The sequence below is a fragment of the Rhopilema esculentum genome, chromosome 6 (genome assembly GCF_057945365.1).
Source record: "Rhopilema esculentum isolate cy_ngs chromosome 6, ASM5794536v1, whole genome shotgun sequence".
In the NCBI taxonomy this organism is placed as follows: domain Eukaryota; kingdom Metazoa; phylum Cnidaria; class Scyphozoa; order Rhizostomeae; family Rhizostomatidae; genus Rhopilema; species Rhopilema esculentum.
The window spans coordinates 6,725,173-6,743,429 of record NC_142820.1 but is presented as its reverse complement, the minus strand read 5'-3'; the positions used below and the strand labels follow the sequence as shown (position 1 = coordinate 6,743,429).

Genomic DNA, 18,257 nt, shown 5'->3' with positions numbered 1-18,257 from the left:
GAGCAGCTCATTTCTGTGTGACGTTTCTTATCTACAACTTTAAACTGCGAAACCATGAAACATATTGTTTCCTTTATTTAAGCGATTAACGGAAAAGGTAATCAGTTCTAAAACCAATATAAAATCAAAACGAAACATGAAAGTCAGACAGAAGGCATTTCTAGCACAGGAACAAGCCAGAACAGAGAACAAAGAAGATACGAAAAATAGACTGTAATAAACTACGAAAATTTTTGTAACATTATAAGGTTAAATGTTTAACAAGGCTTCTTTGCGAAAATGACGTCCGAAATGTTCCTATTAATATCGGAAAGATAATCATCATTAGCACAATCATCATCATCATCATCAGAGTGAGCATCAAATTAACAGAAACATACGTAGAGACCTGCTAATAAATCTTGAAACGATACACACGGATGCTCAATATTAACTCATTACAAGTATCAACACCATATCAAGGTTGGCTATACCAATGTGACCTTTAATCTATGGAATGAAGAATAAAATAAAAGAGACAAAATACTAAAAAAGAATACAGAAAGATAAAACTAAACAGGTGTACGAAGAGCAAAAAAGAATTAGCATGAAACATTGTTGGTATGACAAATCAAACAGGATTTGAAAGAATTAAGAACATCTCTCAGGTCAAGAAATCAACAAAATATCGAGAAGTGAATGGAAAAATACAGTGAATAAACATAATCCAATCATAGAAGTAAAAATAAAAAAATAATGAAATAGAAACTGAGCTTTATATATGAGCAGTCGTATGGAATAAAAGACTACACAATTTTTATATAAGAATATGGTCTATAAGAACATTAAGGCTCAAAATCACTGAAATTAAGTATTATTTAGAATAGGAAATATGTATATCCAGATGTGGATGGAAATAGGCCAATCAGAAACGAGAGCGCCTGACTGTTGAGGTTGCCCAATCACTGACGCAGGCCTATAGATAATGTAACTAATGGGGTTCTAACTTGAAATCGAACTCCTCTGTCTACACAATAGCGGTTTGTTCCTGCTTATGTATATATATATCTATCTACAAACTGTAAACAGGAAAAACATGCTCACCAAGTGTACCACTGTTGGTACATTTGGTGAGCAAAAACAAGGGCGGCGGCAAGAAATTCAAATTGAGGGAGCTCGATTTGGTAACATTATTAGACTAGAACCCAATTTTCGAAAACGCACTGAAATGCTTCACGATATCTTATGCCTATCTAGGATTTTATGGGGCAATCGTTATGCTAGCGGTACATTGGAAGGCCAGCGAGAGGTTGTCGGGGGCCTTAGATATTGGAGGAGGAGGCAACCACGCCCTCTAGACTAGCTTAAAATACATTTCAGAATATTCCTTGCGGTCCTTTTTCGCAAACGTTTTGGAATTTTTTTCAGGCAAGGTTTTATACGTTTGATAAATTCCAGTCTTAAAATGGAATTCGTTACTTTATGGGGCACCATAGACCCCGGCTTATTCCTTTGAAATAAAGCCATACTGTAAAAGGATTTATCGCACTAGTCTTTTCTTCTATTTCCATTTTTTCTATTCTTTAATTCTCTTAAAACACTTTTTTGCAAAAAAGTGGGGGGGGGCTGGAGCCTCCCAGCCCCCACCTGGCCATATTTGAATAAAAAAGTGGAACATTTCGCTAAATTCAAGGCCAATAATGATCTTCTGGGATCACAAACATTTAAATGTGACTTCTAGACTGTCCAATGAAAAATTTAATTTTTTGATCGAGTTCTAATCAGGGAATGACGCCCAATGGCTTCAAAAAAGAGTGTACATTTCATTGTTGAGTTGGATTGATGATCTAAAAATTTTGAGCGGGAAGAGAACACATGGGAACTTGGATCGGCCTCCTTGAAGACAACAACATGGAGGAGCCCATTCAACGGGTAAAAGCATACCCTTTATTTCAGAGCAAAAGTTCGAAATTATGTAAGGGCAAAGCAACAAACGGTCAAGATTTTTTATCGACATTGCGAAGATCTGCTAAGCTACTTCAAAATGTAGCCATGGGAAAAGGAGGTGAATTAGACGATGGTGGTGGTGAATCAAGTTTGGACGACGCCAGCGACGATGGAGATGAAATTCGTAATTTTGAAGTGAGCTTGTTTAACTCAGAAAGAAGTTTATTTTCTTATTGTAACAAGTATGCCAATTTGAGGCAAAATGATCACGGAGAACTGGAAGTCCCTGCGAATTTCTGGTCAAAAATTTACATTTAAACAAGAGGTCAAACAATTTATATTTGTCTAAATTCTAGTTTTCATTAGAGTAAAATCAATGCCTACGTTTGATAGAAACTGCCTTATCAAAAATTTGAGATGATCGTGACAAAACAAGCACCCCAGTGATTTGAAAGTAAATAGGTGATGTCTGAAACAAAGTGGCTTATCTCGAGTTAATATGGGGCATATGTAACATGTTAACAAACACAAATGAGACAAACATAAATGAGAGGCCTACCATAATTCTCTTAACTGTAGACGTACTCGTCGAAATTTGTATGCTAAAAGCCACTTCCCGCATATCCACTCAGGCCCCAAGTCTCAGGGGTATCTTTTGAAATTGAATCAAGTTCCATACACATATTTTGAAAGGCTTTCCTACTATAAAATGCATTTTTCAGAAGAATATTTTTTGTATTCTTTGCCATACCTTGCCAATATTTTGATAACTATACAGATAAATAAATAAATATTAAGATAATTAAAACAAACTAGTTAATTGTTTACTTATAAGCTTAGTCATTCAAAAGGCTTAGGTATGAAAAAATACCATTTTATCAGCTTATGTAGAGTGGTGTGAGCTAAAATGAAACTAGGTACATGACTTTAACAAAATCAAATTTTTAACAAAATAACTTTTTTTCATTTTATACTTTTTCTTAAAGGTAAAGGATGTAACATCTGGCTCTTTTGGCAAAGGAAAAGTATTACATGGTTATAAAAGATGCAAAGATCTTTCTCTAATGTGCATAAGTAAAGGCAAGCTAGATGCTGAACAGATGCTTTATGCCCAAGGAATATTCCAGCGGGCACTCTTGTATCCATGGTGGGAACTTGATGTGAGATTAAAGGATCAGAAGAAAGGACCGAAAGCAAAATACCTCCAAGGACCTCCAAAGGCTCAGCTAAGAAATGACCCTGGTGTTGATGACACTATTGTCTTTCTGTTTTTGTATGAATGTGGTGTTGATGCTCATCACTTGGGCCTACTTAAAGACCTTGCAAGGAACCATAATACAAATGTATCTTTTGCTAATCTGGAGAATATTTTAGATATGATGAACAATAACGAACTACAAGGTGTACGCAATAGCATTGATGTAGCCCTTGAAAATTCAGGTAAAAACTAGTTTTCATTTGTTAAGTCATTTTTTCTAGGCCTAATCTTTCTTTTAAATCTTTACCTTAGTTTATGAAACATCGAAAGATAAACAAAAACAGAAACAGATGGTATATTGGAAGATAGCAAAGTTGCTAGCAGTTTTCATAAAATATAATCCAGCATTTGGCAAAAATACCTTCTACTTCTTATCAAGCATCAGGGTTTGTGGAACAACAGAACTTTTATGTATTACAAAATTCTGACAATTTCTTAATGAAATGACTGAATTCTCTACACTTGCTGGACACAGATTTGCTCAAATATAATAAATTGTAAAGAGAATTTTTATAAAGTTTTGCAGAGGTTTTTCACTTATTGTTTTGTAGAAGAAGGTCCTGGTCATAATTTGGTTTTTCTGGTCAGCAACTTCTATAAAAAGTTTTTGGGAATTTTTTGGCTAGAAATGTCTGTATGATGGATTGCAACAAAAAATTGTGCAGAATTTCAGATTTCTACCCCCCCCCCCCCTTATTGATCCTGACCTGACCACAAAGTGATAATTGTGCTAAGAACTGCTTTCAGACTAAATTTGGAGCATGACAAGGGATACATCTATATATAAATCTACATAATCTCAGAACAAAAAACAAATTTTAATTTTCCAAGTTGTCTATCTACATTGTTATTTCCTGTCTATGAAATAACAACCGTGCAATTGAAGTCGTTAGATGGTAGTTGTAAAGAATTAGTTCAGTCATTGAAAATGATTTCTCTGAAAAAAGATTGGATAAAGATAAATATGTTATTTCTAGGCTTGTATATAAAAATAAGAAATAAGGTGCTAATCAGGCTTGGTATAAAATGCTGCATGGTAGTAGCTTAATAGCTATTAAAAGGTTTATGAAAAACATTGCTTTCATATCAATGCTTGAATCTAATTATATCTTTCTTATACAAATTTATTTGATCATTCCATCACAATAATTTGTAAACCAAGCTTTAATTGAAACTATCAAAGAAATCAATTGCTTTAAATATAACAGCATGTCTTAATCATTTTTTTAGAGCAAGGAAAACTTCTTCACTGCAAAAAATTCTTGAAGCATTGCTCAGCTCTATTCCCAAAGGATACTGCAAGCATTATTGCAAATCTACCCCTGGAATGTATGCTGCAATTAGATGCCATGATTCATGATTCTCCTTGGGAGCTTGGGTATTTGGTAAAAACTAAACAGAAGTTTGGCTTGCATGGAGTTGAAGTGAAATTAAAAGGATTTATAGACAGCGGCCTTTTGCACAGGATGCCAAAATTGATGCAAGATGCTCTGTATGTTTACAATGGCATGAAAAAAGTTACAGGCAATGAAGGGCATACATATGTAACTATGCATCAGATCACTTGCAAGAGCTTGTATTCAGCTAAGAAGGCTGTTTTGAAAAGAAATATGGATGATAATGATATTATTGAGGCAATTTCATATCTTATCAAGGAGAATATTCTTGAAAGAGATATCTTGATGAGTGGAGAAGAGGTACTTGTCTTTCCACATATCAAAGGATATGAAGTTTACATTGCAAAGTCTCTCCAACAGTTGATGTCTGGCTCACCCTGCCTACCCATATCAGCATTAAATGGTCTTGTAAGTTCATAGAAATTCATTTTTCATATTTCAAACTTTTGTTAGAATTTCAAGAAGGGAGCTGAGAAAAAATAATCTTGTGACATAACTGAATACTATATAATAAAAATGAATCTTTTGAAAATAAAATGAATCTGAAGATATAAGTTTGAAGAATAATTTTGCTAGAGCTTTATCTGAATATATTGTTGTGTATTTGTGTATATTTTGTTGTTGTGGCATATTTTGTGAAATATGTCATGAGTTTGTGGTAATGTGAACAATTTGTAAATAGAATGGAACTGGATTGATTAAAACTGAATAACAGAACTCATAACTCATATAGATGCCATTGACCACAGATAAAAGTGCTTCACTTCTTTAGTTAGATATCAGCATACGTCTCCTCTTGAACCCAGCTTTGTTTATCCATGCATTGTCTAACAATCAAATAATATACTATGATGTACAAGTTACGTCAAATTTATTTTATCTGTTTCAAAGGATTTTGGAGGAGATGCTGACCAGATGAAAGCAGCACAAATGATGACAGAAAAGCCAGTGGTTGTACTTTCAGGTCCTGGTGGCTGTGGCAAGACTTACGTTGTTAGCAAACTGTTGTCACAAGTTGTTGTGAAATGTCCTTTACACTCGGTGGAAAAAAGCTCATCAGGTGGTTCTTTATCTTCAATTTTGCCTTCTTTTTGCTTTTTGCCATTGAGTTAGGCAGGGGCCTTGTAGAACACATGATACATGGAAGGTAATTTTTTAAGGATCCTTTTTAACAATCTAGAGTTTTGCATATCTGATCATGGAGGCTAAAAGTTCAGGGGGGCTTAGGATGGGTCTTGCCAGAAATTGTTTGCCTTATTGCCATAAAATTGCCCGAATAGGCCTGAAATTTGGTAAATCATGCTGTAGCGCCCTCCTCAGCTCCTATGTCTCCTACGTCAATGATCTTGCACCATTTTTTATCGTGACTATATATCTATATATAACAAAGAAACAAAATTACCAAAACGTAGATCTTTTCGAAATATATTTTGAACAGTTAAATGAAGGAAATTGGGGTGACATAGTTCAGCAACAGGCTAATATGTCTGGATTTGCTGTAAAATAGAATGTGAATCTGGCAGGTCCTGTTTATCAACAAGAATATAAAGCAAAGCTGATTTCTTAGTCCTTTTCTTCGGAAAAATAAATTGTTATCATTACATAACAAAGCATAAATTTATTTTTACAATTAACCATTTACACAGTGCAGTTGATATTCTGCCTTTAACTGATAGCTCTATACTTGTGTCTAACTTTTTTTAATTGTAATGTTGATAACCAGTTTTCTACGTACATTTCTTCATAATTTATGTACTTGTTGTGCTTAATTTCCATAAGAATTCAAATATTATCGCGAAATGTAAAATTAGTATGTACTATTTACATCCTCTTGCAGCTAAGAAAAGAGGAGAAGAGGCAAAGAATGATCGAATATCATCAGCTTGTGCACTAGCAAGTTTGTTGGACGATAGCACAGTTAAAAAAGAAATATGTTGTGCAGACGCAGATAATTCCCTCTCTGAGCAAGCACAGGGTAAACCAGAGTTAACGCAAGATGGTATCAAGTTAGAAGAGCAGGGGCTTTCTGAAAAAACAACTGAACAAACTCTTACCCATGATGACGTAAGATCAAAAGATCAGCTTCTCGATGACGAGTGTTTAATAACGGCACCAACAGGAAGAGCTGCTGTAATTATAGGTATTGGCCTTCATTGTCCGTTTTAGTGACTCGGAATTCAACGTATTGAAGGTGTTAACTTGCTTTCAGATTTTTCCTTCGTTTGTAAAACATATTTTCTTGATTTAACGTCCGTCCGACGTGAGCTAGTGTTCAAATCAAAGGTTTTTTTCTTAGGAGAACATTTATTTCTTTAAAGCTTGAACAAATACAGAGGCACTTTTAACATCAAGCAAAGAACAAAAGGTTGGTATTGTAGCCTCAGCTATCAAGGCAGGTTAAGCCAAAAATAGAAACCAAAAATGATCCCTTACAAGGTTTTAATAGGCAGCTAGCAATTATGACACATAGATCGCATGCCTATGAAGCGTCTCACTGTACTTTTGTATTGCAGGAAAAAGAGCGGGAGTTATGGCATACACCATGCATCAAGTAATTTACAGTTACGTCAACCATTGCAGAATGAGTGAGGAATCAGCAGAGGGGAAGCAAAACTGGCGATTTCATGAAACTCGGTTGCTTATTTGTGACGAATGCAGTCTAATCTCAGTGAGACTTTTCTCCATGCTTGTTGGCATTTTACGGGTCCATGCTAAACTTTCGCAAATTGTTCTGTTGGGTGACATCAATCAGTTGCCATCCATCGAGCCTGGTAACCTCTTAGCTGATGTGTTCAGTACTCTAAGACGACACGGTGCAGCGATCAGGCTTCAAACCAATCACAGAGCAGAGTCGGAACTAATCGTTGCAAATGCAAAACGAATATCAAGGCAAATTATGCCCGTGTTTGAAGAAAGCAAGGGTTTTGTCCCTCTTTGCATTGATCATGAAAGAGATATAGGAATCAAAGTTAACGACCTTCTTCACACACAAGAGTCCTTACTTAAGGACATTGGCTCTAAAAATGGAGACAAAAAGTCCCAGTTTATTGCATTCAGGAGAAAAGATTGCGACTTGATAAATGAACTTTGCTGTAAACATTACAATAAACATTCTATAAGGGATAGCAAGAATCGAAGAGATTTTCAAATAAATGATAAGATTTGTGCCACAAAAAACCGAGAAGTGCGAGATATGGAGCATAACCAAATGGTCAAAATTACAAATGGAGAAATCTTTTTCTTGCGTGATGACCGCATTGTTGAGGACAGAGGTGAAAAGCATCGGCACTGGGTTATTGATGACCTTGAGCGACAGTTGAAGATTGACTTTAAAGACATCAGGAAACTTAAGATGAAGCATGCTTATGCAAGGACAATCCATACATACCAGGTAAGTACCACAAGATACCACAGAGTATTAAAAGCTCTATCTGTAATTATTGATCATGCTTTTTTGCAAAATTATCTGGGAGATGAGAATCTTTACGCTCTCTTTACGCTCTATCTATAATATAGGGCCATTTTAATGAAAATCTCTTTTAGGGACATTGTTTGTAGCATTTTACGTCTTATATCATAGCTGAGCTGTAGACCAGCGAAAAAATCCATTAAAATACTATTCTTTGAGTTGTTTTTTGATAGAGCACAGTGCATTAAAATTTAATCAATCACAAAATAGATCATGTCTTCAATTGCTCATTATTCTAATAATCAACTAGGGTTCTGAATCGGATGTTATCATTTACGTGGTTGGCAAGCCGTGGTACCAAACCTGCCAGCATGTGTATACAGCAATAACACGCGGAAAGAGACAGGCGGTTGTCCTCTTCGATGAATCCAGCTTAGGCCGGGCTGTTATGACTCCTCCGAAAGTAAGAAACACACGACTCGCGTAAGTACCGATCTCATAACATTTTTCACTACATGCTGATAGCATAACATAATTTCATCGTTATTATAAGAGTAGCTTTTCAGTATTTTTGAATACATTAGGTATACCAGTGTAATATATCGAGGCTCGTAATACTTTTGCATCACTAAAGCCAGAAAAGCCCACTGAACAGAAAGCTGCTTAAAATACAACATTGTGTTTGATAGAACACAATATCCTTGCATGATTCTACACTGTATCGTATATTTTAACGGGGTATTCAAACTAGTCTGGAACTAGATAAACTATCTACTCTTGGGTGCTTAATACAAGGGGGGACGCTTGTTAATTTTCAAAAAATTTTCTAACCCCCCGTTTATTAATTTTGGCAAAACAATGTCCAGTTGTGATTTTTGTGCATATTCAGTAGAAGCATGGTTTTGTACGGTTTGTGTTCAAAAGAAAGTCATTGTAGTGTATTCCTCAACTAGTTTCCCACCCACCCCCCCCCCCCTCTGTTTATTAAGACCCCACCGCTTATTGATTGCTAAAAAAATTCCACCTACACGCCAAACTGTTAAGACCTCCCTTGATTAAGCACCTAAGACTATTAGGTAAATCGTTCTAAGTTGAAGTTTACGTCAGTCTTTGTCCGCCAAGGATCACGATCACTCTGCAACTTTAATTGTGTATCCAGGCGCCTTTCCTAGCAGTACCTTATCCAACTATGATATAAAGGGTTGTTTTTTTAAAGATTTAATCATGTCTAGGGGCCGAAAGTAAGTTCTTGCGGACAGTTTTTGAATCTTCTTTTATTTGGCAATTTTGTTGACAAGGACACGGCAAATGCTGTTTCTAAAAAAGTAATATAAGAAAATGCAAGCATTCCGTTGTGAACAAATCGCGACTTCTTCTCTTTTTTATATAACGGTATCTGACAATTAACAGCTGAAAAGCCGGATACCGTCAAAAGAAGGCCTGATCAAAGTTAAATATTTAGAAACGGGTTAAAACCCGTGGAAGACGCCAGTATGTTCGATTTGGTGTTTTCAAAAAAGAATATGTTCGTTGCAAGTACAAGTGTAACAGACAAATCCTTGTAATTGGCTCGTAGTTCTTGTAACGGATATTCTCTAAACTTAGTTGAAACTTTGATCGGAAAAACCTGGTCTATCAGAAATAGTGACACTTATGAAAATGACGCGTGATGCTATGATTTCGATTCCAGTACTCGGACCTGGTCTTCTTTTAGAAGTACCGTTGATGTGCGTTGATTTTTGTATGTGTGGAAGAAATTGAACTTTCATCTTAAGCGGTTTTTGTTTAAGTTCTTGACAGAAAATATCTGCCCACACTTTTTAAGTGGAACCTAGAAAAGTCTTATTTTTAGCAAATTAAAATGTTACGTCTAATTTTTACTGCTACACTATATTTCTGTGCGCATTTGATTGCAACATTCCTTTTTTAAAATTTTGTCTATAACTTTCCATGCTAAATGTTCAATAAACTCATTCAGATTGAAATCCTGTGATATAACGAAAGTTTTGGCCACAGTGTTAACAATTTTGATCCACTTGTTAAAAAAGATTATTCATCTAGCATTGCGCTAGAAAAATGATGGAATTTGCTGTATTTGCGGAAATTTTTATGGCTCTGCTACCTCAAGGTTAAAGTTACAATTTTTCGCTCTAAGGTAGAAGGGAAGGGCTGTATAAGATTTGACCTCGAACATTGCTTTTCCTACTGACCGAACTTTGTACATGCCTGTCTTAGATCTACAAAGCTGTTCATTCTAGCTCATAACTAATATTTGAATCTGTAAACAATTAAGTCTTTATTAGTCGTCACAAGGAGCCATACTAGAAACTCTCCGTGGCGACATTATGGTTACAGCTCGGATCGCGTGGTTAATCTTCCCAGAAGATAAGACATTCAGAGGTGGGCCTTCGCTGATTTTGATGAGCAATGTGCATGCCTGCCGTGTATTCGGTTACTAAAGTGTTGAAATATTTGTAATCTTACTAAGGTTTTTGTAAAAGGCCATTGAAATGTTTATCGACCATCGTTAAAACAGATCACTTTTATTGGAAACCTTAATATAAAATCTGTTTTAATTGTGTCGCTGAAAGTATTTTCAAATTCAAAAGATATGATCTGGATTTATGACCCATTGATGCTTTCTTTGCATTTGAGTTGTCTATTTTTAAAATCGACAAGAATTTGCTCTCACGAATAGAAGCTTGAAATAAACATATAATGAGTCACAAACAATCCAGTTGACGAAAATGCAAACAGATAGATTTCCTACAAGAAGACGTCTTGTTTTAAAGGCCTTTTCTTTAAATTCAAAGAAACTATACACACCCTTATATTCAATTGTTTGTTACCAAGATCTCCATTCATTGATTATTCTTATACAGTCTTAACAAAATCTTTGTAGTAGACAAACATGTATTGAGCGTAGTGTCTTGATAGATTTCTCGAGAGGTTATGAATGACAACAAATATGAAGGACAGAACTGTTGAATACTGGACTAAGAGCTACAGTGAACTGGCAAATTATGTTAGAAAAAGCAGATTTCATAAAATATTGTGTGTTTGAACTGCTATTATTTTTAATTTCCTATATCAGCAATACCAGAACACACAAGCGCGTGCTAAGCGGTTGTCATTGGCAATAAGAACATTCGAACGTTGGAAAAAACTTTTTCCTATAAGAAAAATTGTCAAAGACTTTTCTGCAACAGGCATGCTTTGCGAATATATTGCCAAAACCGGCCTAATCTCGTACTGTGTGAAAATAGAAAACACGGCTCATTTCTCGTCGCCTAAAGAGACAGCTACCGCAAAGCATACTGGTTGCGACAGAACTGAATTGAAGAATTGAAAACATTTAAACTACTCTATTCACATTAATTTGCGGTGATATCTTGTTGATAATCCTCCTTGTTATTCCAGATTTCATTTGACTGAAAAACTACAAGATTTTGGCTTGGGAAAACCGGACACTGAGGACTACGGGCTCCTTGAAGACGATGACTTTTTTCTAGAAAACAATACAATTGAGCCAGAGTCATTCTTTTCGAATGATGCTGACGATGATTTTTTTATGAACATCGATGACGAAATTTTGTCCTCAAGCCAACCAAACTGCAATAAACTAGAAAGCGAAGATATAGGCTTTAGCGCTGCCTCAAAGACGCCGTTATCCTCTAGAAGAAAAAAGGATTCAAAGAAGTCAAAGACCAAACCAATGAAGATGTGCAGGAACGATGGTGTTGATTCAAATGAAAAAGATTTAGAAGAAGACTCGAGTGACCAGTTCTACACAGCCCCAGAAAGCCCAAATCCGAAAGGGCCCTCGGGCACGAAAGGAAAACCATTACGCAGCAGAAGTATGGTTAATTGCAAACGCAATAGCAAGGTGGGGCGTCCTGATTCAAGTGATTCGGATGTTCTTTTTTCTGATAGTGATGAATGCAACTTTTCAAGCAACCATTCGTCTGAACTGTCTCAAAATGCTCCGAAACGAAATCAACGTAGGAAGAGGCAGAGAGATTCAATAGTCAAAGTGCGAGGTCCAAGAAGCAGTACAAGAAGGAAATCTCGGGCTAAGGGAAGTATAAAGTCGGAAATTTTTTCAGATATTGATTCAGATAGTGATATAATGACTGATATAGAGGACTCAGATGGAGATTTTATGCCGGAAAAGGGAAGAAATATTGAGAGAAATGAAAATACGATGACAACACGCTCAAAAGCAAGAAAGTAAAGATATTTCGATATTGCAATGGAGCAGTCATAAAAAGGCCTAAAGATTCAAGTAGGAAGAATTTAAACTCAGAGTCGAAAATTGTGCCTGGAAGAATAGGCCGCCGTATCATGTTAGCTTTTTTCGAAAGTTTCAAAGCAAAAATGCCTTACAAAAACGTGCATCGTTTTTTTCTAAAGCAGTCTTTGTTTAAGTATGCAAAGTAAACTTACGAAGCCTTATTTTCGATACGCCTTTTTGCATCTTCAGTACGAAGTATCTTTTAATGATTTCAAATATATGATTATAAGTCCAATGATTTGATGCGTTTTTAGAGAATCGTTTCCTCAGATTGTTTCAGCACATCCTAAGCTCAATGAAGTTACAACGATATTCTACGAAGCACACTTCTGATAAAATTGCTGTGCTGCACTGCAAAAAGCAAAAGAATGTGTCTACGATGCTGCTTTACATAACGTAGCTAAAATTGGTAAAGTTTGCCTCAAATTAGCTGTAAAATAAAAGCGCCCAGCAGTTTTATGATAAGAGAGAAGAAGTTATAAAACATCATAAAACGTAGCTGCTTTATCCTGTCGGTAAATACGAGAACTGAATAACACAAGTGCATGGAAAATGACATTAAACCTTGAATCGCAACCGTTTAAAAACCGCCGTCTTAGCTATTACCTCTGCACCAGATAGCAAGTTGAGTTGAAAGTGATATCTCCATTTATGTAAGACTCTCACGAAGTTACAGGAAATCTGATTTATAGCTTGATACAAGGAGTTTGCGGTTCCTTCAGAACATACTTTCTACTGGAGAATCGCCTTGACAATCAACACTGAAGAGCTAGCAGACTATATGGCGCTTTTCAAGAAAGCATAAATATCCGCATACCTCATAATTCAGGTCGATGACAATTCAAATCCTTCCTCGATTCATGTTACTTCCTTGTCACCAACGAAAGTTTCCACTTATCGGCTGGAGTTCCACAAACCGCTACTGGAACAGCATTTATGTTCACTGTCATAATCCATGACCAAATTGCTGGTCAAAGAAAGAAGGAAGAATTTCATCTCGTGCCAATACATTGATTTACAAATGGCAAAAAGTAGGATAAGTGATGTGAAATATGCATGGATCACGAAATAAAAATGCTTTACTGACCATCTTATTACAAACAGTCACAAACTGTACGGCCTGGATTCTTTTTTTCGAGGAATGCAAATAATCAGGTTCTGAAAAATCGGTAGACCTAAGATTTGAACAATGCAGAGGTACAGAGCTAAGAATCACAAGCAGTCATTCATAATCCTTAGTCATAATCATTCAGGGATTTCAGTTTAAAAACATTCTTTGTTTCTTTTGTTGTTCTTATTTTTCTATGTGCCCCAAAAATGACGGTGTTGAGGAATCGGAGCACTGTTTCCTGCTCTACCAAAATTATAACGTAGATAGGTGTGATCTCCCCAACAGTGTAAATGCCATATTGTTGCCTCGTGGTCTAATGAATCTTTCAAGTGAAGATCTGCTAAATATCATCCTCTATGGCCAAAGAGAAATACCACTTGAATCAAATTCGAAAATTCTCGCTGCAACGCTAAAATATATTCAGGCCTTTAAACGTTTTGAATAAATTGATGATACAAACAACATATTTCCTCTCTAGCTTTTACTTGAAATAGTTTTTTTCATTCTTTTTCGTTCATTTTGCGACCCCATGGTTGCCGCCAAATAGAAGAAAAATGCTTCCAGTTCGCTGGTAAGTATGATTGTAAGTATGCACACCTCCTTTAAAAGCTGATCTACCTTCTTAGCATTATTCATAATAATCTTTATAGTCTTAATGACTTAAATATTAAAATCCAAGATTCTCTGATCAATTACTTCGAAAAAAGCGAAATACCAACGAGTTTAAGTCAAGTAAAGAAGGCGGTGCGAGTTGAAAGGTCAAGCCCAATCATTATGATTATCAAGCAATGTGTGCCAATGGGGATATATGCTGGTACAATATATCGAAAGTGACATTAAAATAACAAAGCGTTAAATTTCAAAGGAGACATTGAACCCTTGGACGTGAACCAACAACGCTTGGCATGTTGTACACATTGCTGTGGTAAACTAAGATTTATATTTCTGATGAATTCAGGAGAGTTTGTAACGGGAATCTCCGTGTTTAGTTACTAAACTTTTCAAAGACGCTAAAAGTGAGAGTTGAATCGTGGCCCTTAAATGCTGATAAAGACTTTTGTCAAGCTATCAAATCAGTACTCACCACTTTTGAAACTTAATCGCAAGTCCAGACATATGGAGGACCTGGAAAACAAACAGTCTATTTAGTCGTTGATATTAGGCGGGATGGGAATGATATCTCTTTCGTCAGTGACATAACTGGTTTAGTGGGCAACTCCTCTCAGAACTGAAACAATCGATTCTTGATAATCAAAGAAAAATTTAAACCGAGCTAGATAACGCCTCTAGTACTAGCATTTCGGACAAGTAGCAGATAGGATGTCTTTTGCGACGACATGATAATGAAACAATCATCAGATTCTTACAAGAGCATCTATTGTATGGGAACAAATGCTCTTTAGGTATTGTAGGTACAAATCTGATCAAGTTGAAAGGGATTATTATAGTCTGTAGTTCATTTACATTAATCATCAGTAAAAACATTTCACAGAACCGCCATCAAAGCACGTAACTGTTTAGAAATTTATACTCAAAATTTTTCAATCCATGGCAAGGCATTTTAAGATTCTAAATACAAATATCAGAAATGTATCTTCAGCGTTTCAAACAAATGAACAAAAAGTAATTTATAAGGTGTTAATTACATTCTTCGGAGAGGAACGTACAAACACTAAAGTCAGTCGCTTTTTTGTTCGACACCTTTTTTGTCCTCCCATCAAGCAAAATTACGACATTCTAAGGCAGAGAACAAAACTGTTCCGAAATTTGTCTCTTTCTTTTAACTTAAAAAAGGTTCATTGAGTATTTAAAGTTGACTTTGGCAAGGAACACTTGTCACAGTGATACAATGTACGAAGAATCAGTGGCATAGCGTGACTTTCTCAGCTGGGTTTTTTCTTGTAAAGAAAAGGTAGAGCAAGATGTGGCTGGTTGGGGCTTGGTTGGAATAGGCAGGGTAGGAAAATTGAAAGGACTAATTGATGACTTAATATTTAATTTCTTTATATCGGTGCGATAGAACTGCATTGAAATGGCAACACTATGATGAAAACGATACTTCCAGAACCCAATACAAATAGATTTTTTTGAACTCGTCGATTGCATCAAATTACTGCTTACAATTTTAATAAAAGAGTAATTTTAATCACAACCACTCATGAAAAATCTGTAGAAATATACTGGTCGAAAAATGTCGCTGTTGTTGAATTCCCTAAAATATGTACTGACGTAAAGAGGAAATGACAGTAAACACCTACTCTTGATACTTTAATGCAAAAGGCCGTTAGAAAATTTCGACATTATTCACCGAGGGCACAGGGGCGGTGCCAAGAAATTCAAAGTGTGAGGGGGGTTGTTAGAGGCCCTAGGTATATCGGAAAGAAGATGCTTTCCTGCGAGGAAAGCGAGCAGAAAATTTTTGCGACCACACCCTTTAGAAAAGCTTAAAATACATTTCAGAGTATTTCTTGCAGTGATTGTCTTGCAATGTAATAATTTAAAACATTTTGCTATTTTTGAGGCATGCTTTTAGTACGTTTGATTAATTCCAGTCTTAAAATGGAATTCATTACTTTATAAAGCCCCCTAGACATCTTACTCCTTGGAAATTAAGCAATGACAGGATTGATCGCACTTTTCTTTTCTTATTTTTCTTTTCTTTTATTCTTTTTATTTTCTTGAAAAAGCTTTTTCCAAAAAGTGATATGCAACCCAGCCCCCAAGCCCCCCTCTGGTGCCACCCCTGGGGCATTACATGAATTACAAAAACTTTGTGGTACGCAGTCTAGACTTTTTTCTCCATGGCCAAATCATGATAGACGTGAATGCACCAGGCATTCCATCATTTGAATGGTTGGAGTACCATCTAAGGTATTCACTGCATATTCATGACCGACATTAGCTTCAAAGATCTCCAAGCGTCCCTAGTTTTCGCAGCGTTATTGCTGCTTTACTTTGCAATGAATTTTGTGATAGTTTGAACTTTTACGAAGTGCAACATATCGAAGGCAACTAATTCAGCCAGAACCAATAGCCACCTAACCATTTTTAAGTTATTACAATTTTACATGGTATAATGTTTATACCTTAGGGTATATACTGAATACCTTGAATACTCGGATGCTACATCACCGCAATGAATATATCCCAGAATATATCAATATGGCTTCTGCTTGCGTTATTCTGAAGCAAGCTCAAAACAACCTTTTTGTTCAGAAAATAGTATATAGTCAATATAAGCCAACCTTCATAGCTTTGACTACTAACAAATTCTTTTGAATGGTATTAAAATATAATTTAACAGTCGCGGGGATAGAAATGAATAGCGGGAAAGAAAGCTCGCCCTTTCTTGAACTTTTATTTTGTTTATACCTAGTATATAATTATTAGGGCAGTGATATACTATATTAATAAAGCAAAACAATCTTTTCTTTCGATGCTGCAAGTTTTATGTGTATTCAGAGCCAAATTATAAGTTACTTATAAGCCAAATTTATTGGATAGAAGCTACTTTGAAAAAAAACAAATGAGAACAAACCAAATTTGCCTAGGTTTTTACAAGTAAAGCTGTGTCGTGATTTATTTTAGTTTTGCCGATTTCTAAAGAACAAATCAAATTTGGTTCATAGTAGAAATTCCAATGCCAAGCCAATCAGTTATTGAATCAATTTCTAAACACCTAGCAAGCTGGCGTTAAAGGAGCAGAGTGTACAAAGGCTACTGTTAGTCATTGATAATATACAGTTTCCAGTGGCATTGATAATATACTGTTATATTTGTCATTGGTGTGCTGATAATTTTTTGTATGCCTTCTTCTTAATTCTGCATTTAGCGAATTTAAAATATCAATTTTAAAGAATAATAAAGAATTACGGAACAGGAACGTGAATGAATTCTCTGTTATACCCTACGATTATCTCTTGACTTTTACACAAATTATATTTTGAAAGGGTTGATTTTTAAATAATAATACCAATTTGCGTTTTATCTATTTTATCAGCACAGTGGGTTGCGTTTTAACAAAAATAACATTGACTCAATACTGATAACAACGCCAACGGACCGTTATAACAACCATACTAGATTCAGCTTTTGGTTTTATCTGGTGAAAATCAGGATTTCATGCATATATTTTTTCAGACTTCGTTGTATGGAAGATTCGCTCATAGGAAAGAGATAAAGATACTGTGAGATCCGCTCTCACACAACCAGATCTTCACAATCTTACTCACTTGATATTGTTTTTTCTTCTTCTAAGGAATAGTGGATCAACAACGAGCTGATAATACTGCGGCAAATAATCTGAGATGGGCTTACAACGGCAAATAATCTGAGATGCGGCAAATAATCTGAGAATTAGTGTGCTTACAACCTTGCCTTGAACCACAACATTTATCGTTAAACTGAGCAGAAGCCTCTAGGGTTTGTGATTTGTTTGGGTTCGTAAAATTCAACTCAAACAGGATCCATAAATGGACAAAGATACTAGATTTCGTAAAGCAGATCAACAGGCTTCTCCTGAAACGTCTTAAAAAGAATGCTTTTTGAAGGCTACAAATGGTACCAGAAAAGATTACGTTAAAACATATTTATAACATCAGAGAAGAGCAGAGGCAGAAGTAGACAGGTAACATTCTGTGGGCAATATTGGGGTCTTGTTTAAAAAATGAGATTTCTTAGAATCAGCTTTGAAGTAATTAAAGAAACGAAATTAAAGAAATCAAACAAAAATTTCCAATTTTTTCTTTCAAAACAGTTTAACAATTAAACAAATAACCAAACTAAAGTTCCATGGAAGAAAAAAGAATACAAAAACGTTCAGCTTTGTCGTTTACGACAAATAAATTAAAATGATGGTATTT

General features: G+C 35.6%; 2 protein-coding genes across 2 annotated transcripts in view; one reads left to right on the top strand and one right to left on the bottom strand.

Moving 5' to 3' along the window:
- Positions 1 to 1,839: 1,839 nt before the first annotated feature.
- On the top strand, positions 1,840 to 13,516 carry LOC135686677 (DNA helicase B-like). Its single transcript, XM_065202957.2, has 8 exons — positions 1,840 to 2,121; positions 2,913 to 3,366; positions 4,415 to 4,989; positions 5,473 to 5,641; positions 6,419 to 6,721; positions 7,095 to 7,972; positions 8,301 to 8,473; positions 11,411 to 13,516. Exons 1-8 carry the CDS (start codon positions 1,855 to 1,857, stop codon positions 12,222 to 12,224), a joined length of 3,633 nt encoding a protein of 1,210 aa, XP_065059029.2. The 5' UTR covers positions 1,840 to 1,854; the 3' UTR covers positions 12,225 to 13,516.
- A 40-nt stretch (positions 13,517 to 13,556) lies between these two features.
- LOC135686673 (zinc metalloproteinase nas-4) overlaps positions 13,557 to 18,257 on the bottom strand; it is a 43,652-nt gene continuing 38,951 nt past the window's right edge. Inside the window, exons 9-10 of the mRNA XM_065202954.2 lie at positions 14,480 to 14,520; positions 13,557 to 13,804 (exon numbers count right to left, since the gene is read on the bottom strand). The gene's annotated coding sequence lies outside the window, so the exon portion shown is untranslated. The remainder of the gene's footprint in view (positions 13,805 to 14,479; positions 14,521 to 18,257) is intronic.